Here is a 14,640-nt window from a genome sequence, read left to right as displayed (position 1 = left end):
GGGTAAGGGTCGATGTTCATGCATTTCTTCTCCTTCATGGTTCTGCTGACCAGTAGCACTTAGGCAGGGTTTTGTGGCCTCAGCAGCTGTGCCCGATCCGTCCGCCTCCTCCTCCTCCATGGGTTGAACTGGAGAAAGCTCCTCTGGATTGGTGAATTTAGAGTAATTTGCTGCCTCGCCTGATTCAGCGTCCATCTCCGTGACTGTGGATGGTACCTCGCACTTCGGATCGCCAAAGGCAAGAGAGCAATTCGCAGGCGTTTCTGCAGGAAGGGTGTCTTTCTCCATGTGCTGAACTGGGGAGAGTTCCTCTAGGTTGGTGCGCATCGAGCCGCTTTCCATACTGTCAAATTCAGCATCCATCTCTGTGGCTGTACATGGCACCCCACTCTCTGAATTTCCAAAGGCTAGAGTGCAACTCACAGGCTTGTCCAGCGGAGGGATGTCTCTCTCCATAGGCTGAACAGGGGAAAGTTCTGCTTGACTGGGAAGCATGGAGCTCTTCACCAGACTGATGCATTCAGTATCCATCTCTGTGGTTGTAGATAGCACCTCATTCTCTGGATCTCCAAAGCCTGGACTGCCACTCACTGCCTTGTCTTGAGGAGAGGTGGATTCAGGCAGGTCGTCTGTCGGGGGATTAGTTATAGGGCTGGAGTGCGAGTTGGTCGGGGCCGGGAGGGTGTGAGGGTTAACTTGATTGCTTGTAGAAATGGACTCTTCTTCTTGGGGTGAAGGCCCTGGAAGCCCCTGAAAGCCAGGCTGACTCTGGTACTGCCCTGGCGTTGGGGCATGCATTGCGGCCGGGGCAGACTGCGAGCGGTCCAGGGTTAGACTTTGGGGATGGCCACACGAAGGGGGTTGGGAGGAGAAGGAGGTGGATGAGGCCATTTGGTCTAAGGGTTCGGGCACTGGGAATGGTGGGGATTTCTGTGAGGTAGTTTGTCCATCTGCAGTGTCTAACATGAGAGAAAATGCATTTGAGAATTAAACGGGTTGAAGATATCAAAAATCAGGACCACGATCTTTCTAAACATGCATTTGATTTTCCATGCCAGCCTCTGAAATGAAATGATGGCAAATTATATGGAGACGCTGATCAAATAATTAGTATATACTCTCCATTGTCAAATGCTAAAATATTTTTGCTACAGTAGTTGCTTCACAAATTTAGAATCCAAATTTTCTCCATAATAAAAAAAAAGGAAAGAAAAACTGAATGAAAGCAAAAACGAAAGAAATCAATTGAGAATGAGCAACAAAATGTGTAACAAAATAAATAAATAAACAGCAATGGACTTATAATTCTTCCTGTAGATTTGTAGTACCTGGTTGGCAGGGCCCTCTCCAGCCTTCTCTTCCAAATGCATCAGTGCTGTCCTGCTCAGAATTAGGGCACACCACACACATCATGCAAAGGGACGCAGAGAGTTAGCACTCACACACAGCACAAAGCATGCGCTAAACTGTCCACCCTTTCACCAGTGGTGAAAGGTGTCAGCCAAGAGAACAGCTACACTATGACCTGAAGGAATGGTCACTGTGATCACAAATTCTGTCATCTAACCTCAGGTCACTATATTTGGTTTAGAAAGGCTTGTGTCAATTATAATCAATACGTATGCTAGTGTGTATAATTTGTTAAAATTACACTCATTTTACTAGTATATAGGGCTGTGGGCAATATATTGATTGATTGAATATTGTATTAGACAGAAATGCAAAACAGCACGAGTAAAGTCAAACACTTGGTCTAAAAGGATAACACCAAAAAAGTCCTTGCGGTCTTGTTTGCATTGGGGTCCGATCAATATTACATTGATAGTGTGTTAAGAGACTAGATATCTTCTGGGATTTAGGTTATCGTAATATGGCATAAAAGTTGTCTTTGACTGGTGGTGAAAAGCTCAGTATGAGCTTGTAGATCTGTTAGCCTCACTTTACTAGTAGAGGGGATAGTTTTGTTCTTTTGTTTGTTTTTCATTTGAATAATGCCCACTTGGTACCCATTGTACACTCGTCCACCCTGGATGGGGTCCGGTCAACTCTTCCCAAGGTTTCTACCCTTTCTTTTCCCATTAAGGGTTAGAGTTTTTTGTTGAATTTTTACTCGCCCGATTGAGGGTCTAAAGCTGTGTTCACACTATCGCATTAAGGCAAGGCAGCTACAAACAGACACCCAACCATTGTCACAGCGTGACAGGCATGACGTACTACAAATCAAGGTTGAGCTGAATTAAACTTTCTTTTTTACTTTTTTCAGCGTTCCGATGATGTAGTGAAGCGTCAATCAATGTTTTTGTTTCACAGTTTTCACTCCCCTTCCTTCTCGTCACAATTCCTGCTCTGTTCCGTAAAAAAGAACACAAACTCATTCTTGCCCTTTTGCTATTTTAGCCCTACCCTTTGGCTTTTCCATTTACACAGTTGAGCAACACTTCAAAGGCAATGTAGCTGGCCATGCTTGGTTGTTTTGCAGCTTTTGTCAGCGCTAGTGTGACTGTGAACACAGCCAGGGCAGGGGTATCATTTTGTTTCCTTTGTTAAATGTGGGCCTGTATAAAACTCTAACGGTGATTAAAGGCCCATACAAATACATGTGACTTCACATGACAGTGGTGAGATAAGTGAAAGCGAAGTGTCGCTAATATTAATGCAAGTATACCCAAAAAAGCTAAGTTTTGCCTGACAACATATTTATCTTCTATATCCTCTTAAACCCTATATACTTCAAAAACCGGGCTCCCACAGGGCTCTGTACTTGGATCCCATCCGTTTTCCCTCTACACCAAATTTCTTTGCCGAAATAGCAAGACATACAAAGCTCATAGATCTGCCATTTTTGTCTACCTATTTTTGCAGAATATTTGCCCATGACAAACCTAGAATAGGGACGCATGGGTTCATGTGGTTACATTTGTCTGGCGGTTAGGTGTCATGTGACTATAAAACGTATACAATTTGCTGAGGTGATGACACAAAGTGATCATGTGACTGAAAATCCAAGATGACTGCAGGAATACAGATCGAGAGTAAGAAGCATAAAATGGCACATGCAAAAATGTCACTTCTTGCTGATATGTTTTTTTTCAGCTGAGAAAAACGTCAGCTGAAAATAATAAAGGAGGCTAATGTGCAGATCCGAGGAAACCACCACAGACGTGCACGGTGTGTACTGTCAAACACCCGCCTTACCGCTTTCCTGTATAGACCTCTGAAGTGCCTCTGCCAGTTCCCTGTCAGCCATCTCCTCTGGACGAGCGTCCTCACGCCCCTCGGACCCGTACGACAGCCGGGCGCAGTCCGGCAGCTCCGCTTCAGGTAGGAAATGAGTTTCGGTGCCCGTTGTGCCAATTAGCAGCACAGACTTCTTCAGGTCGATGGCACACTAAGGGAAGGAGGAATGATTTGCCTAAATTTGTTCTTATTCAAAGTGATTTCTTTTGCAGTACAGTGCTGCATGGAGACCCCAATACATTTACAATCTTTCCGACGTATGAAGCAATTGTGTCATCACATTCTTGGATGGGATGATGATAGTCTCTCAGGCCAAAACAACTATTCCACGATCAACTGTTCCACGATCTTTGAATGCTAGAGTGTCTGTAACTACACCTGCTGAGAGCCACGAACGGACACTGTCATCTGTGAGTCATTTCTGTTCACAAAATATATTTAGCCAAAGAGAAAGAGAACAAATAGTTACATCAGAGTCCTTATTCGACTACTCCTCTAATGATATTCTGATATCCCAAGGGACTTACTCTCCCTCTCCAAACGAAGATTGAGACTACACCTGCATGCAGTCACCCTGAGTGACTACATTCGCCAGAGCATTATTCCCAAAGGACTGAGGTGGCAGAAGGAACCCTCACTGGGCCAACGCACAGGAGGACTTCTGTGACCGTTGGTGTGCCATACTAAATAAGTGTTTTTGATTTAATGACTGATAATAGACCTGAAAAAAGATTGTCAACTATTGTAGATAAGCGCACTGCTTTGGAGAGTTCTCTGAATGATTTAAACAGATAATTCACTCCAATGAGTGAATGGGAGATTCTGAATAAGCTACAGGCTAAACTAAAGGAGAGAAAAATCTGAAAGTCTGAAAGGGGTGGGGTGGTGTTGTAAAACTTAAGCCACTTCCTGACTTGCCTACGTAATTGAAATACGAGTCAAATAGGAATGTAGCGAATCTGCCGAATGTAGCGAAACAGCCTGGATTCCAGGCTAAAAAGACACAGGTCATATGATCACCATAGTGGAGTCCCTAGATCCACTCCCACTTGGATTGCATTTTAGTTACTTTTGATGTTGAATCTTTATACATTTCCACATTATGGAGGCATTCAAGCCCTCGAAAATGTTTTACAGTTGTGTAATACAAACTCAAGTCTGTCTAACCATTGTATCACAACACTAATTACTTTAAATTCCAGGATGCTTTTTTTGTGCAATGCAAGGGTGTGGCTATGGGCTCCAAAATGTTGTGCAACTTTGCAAGCCTATAGGTCCTTACACACCGGGGCGATTTTTTTCATGCGAATAAAATGTTTTTTTAAAAAACCTTATAAAGTCAATGCAAGCTTACATGGAGCGAAAAAGCGAAGTGAAAAAGCGTCTTTTAATTATTCGGAACGAGTCCAAATTTTGCGGTGTGTAACCGCCTTAACTGTTGGCTTTTTTGAGAAAACATCTAACCCTTTCTTTTCCAATTTATTGGTTTACAAACAATATGTTGATATCTTTTGCCTTTTCAGGGGTGAAAAATATTATGTAGGTAAAACCACACGTGCCCTCAAGGCAGAAGCAGAAGCATCTGAAAATTGTGTGAGTCAACAGTCTGTCTCGAGAGACTAGTACGATGATGAAGGCTCATACCTGATGTCTCTTCAGCATGTCTAGTCCAAGCAGCATGTCCATTGGCTGGTCCTCCAGGATGGAGAAAGAACAAGGCAGGAAGTCTCCCTCTATCTGAACCTGAGCTAGAGGAGTGAAGCATGACGCATCGCTATTTAAGCTACAGTTAAATATCATGCAGAAACATCAAATAAATGTCATGTCATTTTTCTTTTCCTCTCTTGGAAACATGTTTGAACTTGTGGCCGCAGGAACACTGTTGCTTTAACCCATTAAGACCGGGAACGCATCTCTGTCATTTTTAGATTTCTTTGGCTATTCAAAAATAGCAGATCTACAAGCTCATAGCGTGGCACCGAGTGCCGCGCTATGAACTTGTAGATCTGCTATGTTTTGAAAAATCATGAAGATTTGTGCAAATCATTGAATATATATTTTTTAAAGCGAAAATTTTAAACTAAAATCTTTGCTTCTGGAGGTCCCTGGAACAAAATATTTTGAGATGGAGGTCCACGGCCAAATACATATCCTTTTGGGGGTACTTGACATGAAAAAAGTTTGAGAACCACTGATATTATAGCAACATACGTTTTTTCAAAAAACGGTTTTAATTTAGAAGATATTTGTAGAATCCCCAGAAGCAAAGATTTGAGTTACAAATGTTTGCTTTAAAAATATATATATATATATTCAAAGATTTGCACACATTTTCCACTTTGAAAAAAAAAGCAGAGCTACAATCTCATAGTGCGGCACTCTGTGTATATCTGCTATTTTTGAATAGCCAAAAAAAATTCTTAAAATGACAGAGATGCGTTCCCGGTCTTAATGGGTTAAAGAGATACTTGAAAAACCCACCCAAATGAACTCTGCCGATGATCTTCTGGGTGCCCACGCCCTTGGCGATCCCCGCCCAGCGCCGGTCCACCAGACGCATGATATTACAGCGCTCGGCACACGCCTGGCTCATAATCGTCATCTGGGCTCCTGGAATGGAAGGACCCGGGGGGAAGCAGATGATCAAAGAACATCAAGTTCTAAACATTAAACCTGTTCAGAGTATTCAAAACTACCAAGTAGGGTTCTTATGAGACCCAAATGGTATAACCTGGCTAGGAATAGCAAAATGCTAATCTATAAGAATTTCTTCAACTTTGAGGAAAGATTGGATGGACACGGAAAAACAAGATATTTTCTGGAGTCTTCTACTATTACTACTACTACAAAAAAGGGTGGATATCCAATATTTCACACAATAGACATAACAGGCAAATGAACCAAATAAAAAAGATAAAATCATAGCAAAAAATATCCACTTTTTTCCATTTTGCGAAAGGTCTAGTAGAAATATCAAATGACCCATTAATGATTGTTCCAAAAGAAGTTAAATACTTCTTTTATCAGTACATTGTCATAGTAATTTATGTACAGAGTAGGCCGACATTATTGACAGAATCAAATATCTGTCAAGATTCAAAACCACAGAGCAGCACCCACAGTCACACACAATTTAGTACAAGCACTTTCACAATCAAGATGGTCAAGTCATGCTTTTGCGCTCATTTTCAGCTCATTACCTGAGTCAACAAAAGCTTTCACAGGATGTCCGTTCACGACGCAGTTGATGTAAAGCATAACCACCTGTCCAAAGCTTTCTGGGGCCTCCTCCATTGCAATAGTCATATTTTCTTCCACATTGTGCTGCCTAAAATACAAATGCAATCGTAAGCATCAACTTATCAACCACTTTCAACATGACATTCCTATTCTGGGAAATTTGTGTTGAGCGCTTGTAGATTGCTGCTATTTGATGTACAACAAAGTATATAGGACATAAGTGGTTAAAATGCCTAGAACACAAATCCAATCGTAAGCATTCATGTTTAAACCTTTACTTACTGTACATTAGGGGTGTGCCGATACACTAATTTCACGAAACGATACGATACGACATTGGGCTCACAACTTCGATACGATACGCACTTTTTTATTATGAAAATATATGGGGGAGGAAAAAAAGCAAATGCAAACAAATAATTCTGTTTTTGCATTATTCAGACATGCAAACTTTTTGAATCCAAATAGGGCAATAGTGTGACACCTGACCCGAAATAAAACAACATGTTGTCACCCTTTTCACCTCGGGGCTGTTTGCATGCCTGATTATTATTATTGTAAAAAAATATATATATATATATATACCGTATATATATATATATAAACGATATATTTTTTCCAAAACGATACATATCGTCACGAAAACATATCGCGGGACGATATATCGGCACACCCCTACTGTTCATGCTTGATTGCCACTGCGTATCAATGGCAAGCTGCCTTTCCAGCATTTGTTACACCAAACAATGCAGTCGTGCTCCAACAAACATTGTTTGAGGAATAGCAGCATCACCCATCTCTCTGTTACTATACCATGCTAATCTCATCTCAACACGTTATTTGGAGTGGAAGGCTCCCGTTTTGTGACAGGTTATAGAATTGTTTAATATTTAAAAGGTAAGGCAACAGATAAGGGACAACTTCACATATAGTTCATAATATCTAACAATATCGGTTGCAAAATAAAAAAATAAGATATATATAATATATAGTAACACACACACACACACACACACACGTACGTATATATGAAAAAGAAAAGTTCATAACTGCTGAAAAAGCATCATTGTAAATGTCTAGCATTAAAAAGCAGCTACGTATACATGCAATGCTCTGGAAGCCTCTCTACTGTTAATGTGAAAGTAAATGTATGCGGATGATAGGTATCCTTGTATTTGTCTATATGGAACTTGGAGTTTAGCAGGGACTTCTTCCACTCCTGACATCACATAACGTTATTTACTGGATATTTTTTATGTTGGGATCTGGGCAAACTGTATGTACAGTATTTATTGTTTTTGAGAATGCCAAATTAGAATATAAGTTTTCACATTGTTTGAATTTCCAGCATTTAAGCACTTAACCCCTATTCACTTTATTAATATAAGGGACTCTATCCTTAAGTTGGCCCATTCCTTTATTTTTCCCTCTACACCAAATCTCTTCACTGAAATAGCCGATCTACAAGCACACAATGTGCCACGTGGCTTGTAGATGTGCTATTTTCACTGACTATTCGCCTATTATGACATGCCCAGAATACTATTATGAACAGGGACGCCAGGGTTCAAAGTGGTTAAAATGACTCTAGATTGTACCTGATGTCCTCTTCAATCTTTGCCTGGGCATCCAGATCAAATGGATCAGCAGTCAGTAGCCTGATCCTCTCTTGCTCCCTGCGGGACCGATCCTGTTGCTGCTCCTGCAGAACTTTGGTGAAGCGCTCTGTGGGAACATTGTTGGACGTACTCAGAAAGGACTAATTCGTGGGTTTAAAGCTCTGACCCCAGATCAAAACTGGGCAGCTCAAATCAAAACCAGCAGTACTAACTCTGGGCCCTTAGGGGGCCAGAGCTTAGAACCTCTGATGTAATCCAGTCATGCTTGTGAGGTGAATTATACAGAATTTTAAGTGGAAGAGATTTTCTCAGTGGCCAGACGTTCCACTGTTCACCTGTTGGGCATGTGCTAAATATAGGGACATCAGGTTGAAAGTGGTTAATATCTGTTGCTGGTCTCACCGCTTGCACTACTTGCATATCTACACAAGCCTTTTTTCACAGTCACTATATCCTCAGGATCTAGGACTATGTTACATAAAAGGTATTATTTGCATTAGCATTTTCTTCCTACTCAGTACGGATTTCTCATAGTATGTTACTCCAATGAACGGCTGGACTATCGTACTATCACACACAGGTGTAACTAACTGCATCAACACAAACTAACAAAACTGTACAACGTAAACAAGTTAGTATGAAATATACACATAACGGAAGAATTTAGCAGTCTGGCATCTCATATATGGGACACATTTAGGACACTCTTTTTCACCTAGATCTCCACTTAGCAGGGCCTCAGCCAACGGTGGGTTGCGCTCCTTGAGGAGGGACAGCTCGTGTGGATTGGCCAGTAGCATCTGCTGGAGTAAGGCCGGGTCGTCCAGTCCCTGCGGAGATGAGCCCGAGCCCGAGCCGAGCCCGGAGCCGGTGCTGGGCCCAGGAACGGCACTGGGACCGGGAGCGGAGGCACGAACAGCCATTGGCGTAGTTTGCTGTGGAGAGCGCTGCTGCTGTTGCTGTGGGGTGGCATTCTGCTGCCTCAGAGCAGCACGCTGATTGCTTGAAGACGAGCCTGGGACTGTGATGGAACGAAAGTCAATGTGTGGCAGACCTGAGGAGCAAAGAGGAGACAAGAGGGACAAGTCAGCAGGTTGCACATACACAACCTAAATATACAGTTCAAAGTAACATTACTGACAAGTACAAAACGTGGCACTTCGCGCTACGTAATCAGCTTGCCCAGCGCTGCCAGGGTTAGTTGTTGCGCTGACAATACGCCACAAAGCTACGTGTATCAGCGCGTTCAGGTTTTGGTACGTTAACCAGCATTGGCAATCCATGGGTAAAATAGGCTCTCTTTACCTCTCCAGGTTAAAGAGGAATTTTGGCCCACGGTTTTCTTACCTTTTCTATGATGTTATGATATCCTAGGATGAATGGTACAGTAGAAAAAAATGGGAGCGTGTCTATGTTCCCCGGGTTCTATGTTCCTCGGGTTCTATGTTCCCCGCTTACCTAACCCTAACCCTAGTGGGGAACATAGAACCCGGGGAACATAGGGATGACCCGGAAAAAAATCATAACTCCATCCCAGGTCCGCCACAGCTTAAAACACGCGCCAATAGGCCTTGCGCTAGATCGTGTATTTTAATAGCTTTTTTTAAGAGAGAGAGAGATCCGACGTTCATAATGACAGAACACTATGCAACGTGATTATCTTGAATGCGCCCCACCGGAAGTCTCGCTAGACGAGATTTCAATCTCGTCTAGCGAGACTTCCGGTGGGGCTCTAGCGCGAGGCCTATTGGCGCGCGTTTTAAGCTGTGGCGAACCCGGGATGGAGTTATGACATTTTTCTACTGTACCATTCATCCTAAGATATCATATCATAGAAAAGGTAAGTAAACCGTGGGGAAAAATTCCCCTTTAATGTGCAAGAGAAATAGGTTCTCTCTCTGTGCCCTCCCTCCCCTGCCCCGTCGCTCTCGCTGAGCTCTGGTCTGAGTTACAACACACACACACACACTTTCGTGTGTGTGTTAAGCAAATTAAGTATTACCACGGTTGATTTGCAGAGCCTGTCACACAGTTTTGCACTGCAGGTCACCTGTAGCTAGCTAGCTGCTGCCTCTGCCTGGCATGGTTCACTTCCCAGTGCAGTGAGTGAATCTAGCTTACTGTAAGTTGCTACAGACACTGGTCGGTTTGAAAAAAAAAGAGCAAAGTTTGAGAGTACTTTGATGGGAAAGCATTGCGATGGAGAAATCACATCCAATATAAACACCTACTGGATGTGAATCACTCGTCACCTCGTACTGCCCGCTGCCTCTGTGATCTGGTCGATTTGAAGAATTAATCCAGGTTTTTGAGGTGAGAACATGGAGAATGCAGAGTACGCCTAATCATAACTGGCATTAAAATGCTTAAGGGTTCAATATTTTTAATTGCTTAACCCTGTCTTCTATCCTGAGCCATCCCAGCTTGCATTTTGTCCTCACCCCAGACCAGGAGTGCTGAGTCATCAGCGAACAGGAACAACTTGCAGTTAGAGGCTGCATTCATGTCGTTAATGTATAGAAGGAAAGTAACGGCCCTCGTATGCTTCCTCCGTAAGGCATGGTCATTCTACGTGCCAAGGCCTGTGCGTTAAGCATGGCAGCGTTGTGTGTGTCAGCACCTGTTGTCAGAGTACTTACAGGCCAGTCTATGACGTCAGAACTATGATATCAGCCTTATGATGAGCACAGTGTGTATATGTATCCATTGCATGGGCGAAATAGGCACATAGTACTAGAGCCCACTCTATGATGTCAGCACTGTGTCTGTCCCTTTATATAATGTAATCTCCAGCATTGCCCAGGTTATTGCCCGGTAGTTCAAGGCCAGTCTATGATTTCAGTGAGTCAGCTATGACGTCAACACTGATGTTGGCACACTAGAACGTCAGGCATGTCCATACATGGGCATGATCTGGGCACACAAACATGCATTAGACAACGAAGAAGTAATAACACCCTCTGACATAAATATAAATGCGTGTCTCTGTCCTTCTGTGTGTGTCTTACATGTCTCGAGAACGGTCCTACCGATCGACTTCACACTTGGTGTGTGTATCGCCGAGGGCCAAAGGGAGTGATGTGCCGAATTGGGAAGTTGGTTGGATCAGTGGTTGTCCAGAAATATCTAGAGGCGCTCGGGTGGCGCACTGGTGAAAGTGCCAGCCCACCACAGCGGAGGCTGGGGGTTTGAATCTACTGCGGTGCATTCAGCAAACAGACTACTTAGTTCAGACTACTACAGACTGGCAGCAGGGTCCTACGTCAGATGATTTTCAAATGTCCAAAAGTTCTGGTCGTCACACCGCATAAACCGTCGGCCGATGGCACTTTGTCGTGCGCATGCGTCAGAGGAAATCAGATGAAATAACTCGGAACCGATAGTTGAGGCAGCATGGACCAAAACAAAAAACAACTTCACAGAGCATTTTTGCACTAGTTGTAGTAGTTCTTTGCTTTGGAGTTGATCGGTATAGGGAATTGAGAGTTGAGTATATGGTATCTAGTTCAAATGTGCAACGGGCAATGTCTCTGGCTTATCTAGACTGGCTCCTGCACCCCAGAAGCAGACGAGAGGGAAGAAACTAAAACAGATTTGCTCTGGCCAAACAAGCTAAACAACCAACCAGGGAGCTCTACGCAGCCTTTACCTTCCATCTCTCCCCCTTCTCCTCCAGCCCGCTGCTACCGACGGGCAGTGGCTGGCGGTAGCTGAACTAGCAAGTCTGGTCGGCTTTCGACGCCTCGCCACAACTTATGACCTGACACGACAGCGTGCAAAAAAATTCGGCTATAGACGCTTTCCAACACTTAGCACGCCGACGTCGGTTTGGTGGGGAGGGACCTTAAATGAACTCAATTGGCCCGTGTTCGGGGGAAGGAGATATTTATCATTGCACGTACTCGTACAGGCTGGGGCGGCGCCTGTCAGCAGGGACTGTTGGGCGGGAGGAGCAGGACGGAGGCTCTGCGTCCTCCCGGTGGGGGCTCCTCGCTGGCAGGTGAGCCAGTAGGATACGACAGCAGTGACAACACAGAAACGTCATGTGTGGGGAGGAATTAATTGACATAACGACTAAATTGGGAGTAAAAAACTAAAATAAGTACATAAATATCCGTCTGTCTGTGTCACTTTCATGGCCATATATGGAGATCTCTGTATCCGTCTGTCCCCTTTATGCCCATATATGGAGATCTGATGTCATCACTACGACATCATCACGTACTCTTGATGTACATCAAGTACTCTCACAACGGACACAATGGGTACACTCTGACAACGGGTATTATTGCATAGCCGGAGGGTCATGCGTTCCCAACCCTATTACTTCTAAGCACACGTTTACCTGGGAAGGCTGGCTGGGTTGGTGGTGGTGGCCTTCTGTCTGCTTGTCTGAGAACCACAACATCTCCGTCCTTGACACCATAGTTCCCCAAGGCACGAGTAGGGTCTTTCAGGGCCTGCTCTATATACAAGATCTAAAGTGAATTCAAACGGATGTTAAAATAATTTGCTGTAAATACAAATGCTACGAGAGACATGTCAGACTTAGTTAATGCAAAACATGATCGAGAATGGACACAGCTCTAGCATTTCATTAGCTGCTGGTATAATAATAGAAGGTTTGGAGTGTATGTCTTGCCAGCGCTTTTTTGCCACATTTTATCTGGTCTTGTTTTTCTTGTTCTTTGAAACCCAAGTATAATCTTGTGTATACCATTGCTGTATTGCTGCCTGTGGTTGAGCAGTCTTATGAACATGCCACACCAACATTTCGCTGCTTGTACCTGTATGAGTGAGTGACAAATAAAGCCCTTCTTGATTCTAATTATAGCAAGGGATATAGGTTGACCACACATAACCTCAGGCTATACTAACAGTAGTATAGTTGAAATATTGGCTGTTGATATGTCATTATCCAAATAATGTTGTAGTTTGGACTCTTTTAGCGTTGACATCAACCAGATAATGGTACAACTACCCAACCATTAATGTACAAACGTTTGGTGACAACCATAAATCAGTGAAGACCAGACTTGTTTGTATGAGATTTCGCAACACTTTAAAGCCCAGATTCATGCTAGCATGGGAGCTAGTTAGCACAATGTGGCTAATGCTCTGTCAGGCGCCCTGCTATTCTCATAGACCGAAAATTACACTACCGTGCGAGGTCTCCAACTTTAGTAAGAAATAAACAAAACTATTTCGCTTTTCACCGAAACAAAGGCTGTTTTGTGTTGTTGAAAGTCTATTCTCCAGGGTGGGAAGCCTCTCGGGACCCCACCTTCTCTGTATAATACACTTTTTGGGCAGAAAATAAAACATGTCCGCCAGTTAGAAATTATTGTATTTACTCCACTGCGCCCCCTACAGGTCTGGTTAATATAAATTACCATTCACCAGATCTGTAGGGGGCGCAGTGGAGCAAACACAATAATTTCCATCTGACGGACATATTTTATCTTCTGCCCAAAAAGTGTATTATACAGAGAAGGTGGGGTCCTGAGACGTCTCCCACCCTGGAGAATAGACTTTCAACAACACAATACAGCCTTTGTTTCGGTGAGTAGCGAAATAGTTGTGTTTATTTGTTACTAAAGACGAAGACCTCGCACGGCACTGGAATGTTCAGTCTATGAGAATAGCAGCGCGACTGCCGGAGCGTTAGAGAGAACTCAATAACGCTTTGGACCAGAGCAGAACCGAACACGCTGTGTGTGTTTGTTAGTGCTTTTTACCTGGATCTCCCCTGCTGGGATCCCTGATTCTAGTTCACAAAGTGCTACGAAGTCTCTGAGCTCCAGCTCTGGAGACACATCGAGGGAGAAGGTGCTTTCTGGCCGCTCCCTCGGCGCGCAGAACACGGTCACCAGCATCGCTGTCCAACCCGCTGTGCTTTTCCTCCTATTTTGTTGTATTAACACCTCGTTTTCGGCTTTTATCGTGTTATAGTGGAGAGAAAAAAACAACACATGAAAGGTGATGTACTATATGGACGCCTGGACACACTATAAAGCTATTAAACGGCGTTCTTCTTTCTCTATCAACAACTTGCATCAACTGAACTGCCACCGCTAGTGTTGCCGTATTTTGGGGGTTTGTGTTTCGACGTGTCGGGTTACAGGATTTGATGTCGTGAGAGGACACATCTTCTTCTTCACGTGGCCGACCGTGAATTGTTGTGCTCTACTGCCACCTGCCGGTCCATGGGTATAGGAAGGTAGATATCTCTGCAGAGAAATTGATTGATTGAATACTTTATTAACAGAAGTACAGTTTCATACCAAAGGATGCTAAAAGGATTAAACCCAAGTAAGCACGATGGCTTGTTGTTTCCATTGGGGTCCTGTGTATTCAATTCATCGAAACATTTAATAATCAGCCACCTGTAATAGTCTAGATGGGAAGTGGGGTTCACGTGCATAGGGTGATTTATTTTTATTTTTATCTCCACCTGGTTTTTCTTCATCCTTGAAGTGTGTATTTTAAGATTCTGCCAGCTAGGTAACAGGCTGAAATGATGTTCCATGGGGTTCATTTTTAA

General features: G+C 43.4%; 1 protein-coding gene across 1 annotated transcript; it reads right to left on the bottom strand.

Annotated features, from left to right (window-relative positions):
- Positions 1 to 861: 861 nt before the first annotated feature.
- Positions 862 to 14,178, bottom strand: ddi2 (DNA-damage inducible protein 2). The gene is made up of 10 exons (XM_080424065.1): positions 13,835 to 14,178; positions 12,442 to 12,574; positions 8,812 to 9,150; positions 8,076 to 8,202; positions 6,438 to 6,565; positions 5,719 to 5,847; positions 4,882 to 4,985; positions 3,196 to 3,388; positions 1,329 to 1,380; positions 862 to 959 (listed from the first exon to the last, which is right to left on the bottom strand). Exons 1-9 carry the CDS (start codon positions 13,970 to 13,972, stop codon positions 1,370 to 1,372), a joined length of 1,302 nt encoding a protein of 433 aa, XP_080280191.1. The 5' UTR covers positions 13,973 to 14,178; the 3' UTR covers positions 862 to 959; positions 1,329 to 1,369.
- Positions 14,179 to 14,640: the final 462 nt, after the last annotated feature.

The sequence above is a fragment of the Gymnoscopelus braueri genome, assembly GCF_963280865.1.
Source record: "Gymnoscopelus braueri genome assembly, chromosome: 3".
NCBI lineage: Eukaryota > Metazoa > Chordata > Actinopteri > Myctophiformes > Myctophidae > Gymnoscopelus > Gymnoscopelus braueri.
Note: the sequence above shows the minus strand (reverse complement) of the source record. Positions and strands in the feature narration are given on the sequence as shown.

Bases quoted from the DNA above. Each gene is read 5' to 3' on its own strand.
- ddi2 (XM_080424065.1), bottom strand. From the start codon at position 13,972: ATGCTGGTGACCGTGTTCTGCGCGCCGAGGGAGCGGCCAGAAAGCACC. The intron at 5,848-6,437 runs GTAATGAGCTGA...CTTCCATTCCAG, and splicing joins GAAAGCTTTTGTTGACTCAG to GAGCCCAGATGACGATTATG. The intron at 4,986-5,718 runs GTGGGTTTTTCA...TCACTCCTCTAG, and splicing joins CATCGGCAGAGTTCATTTGG to CTCAGGTTCAGATAGAGGGA.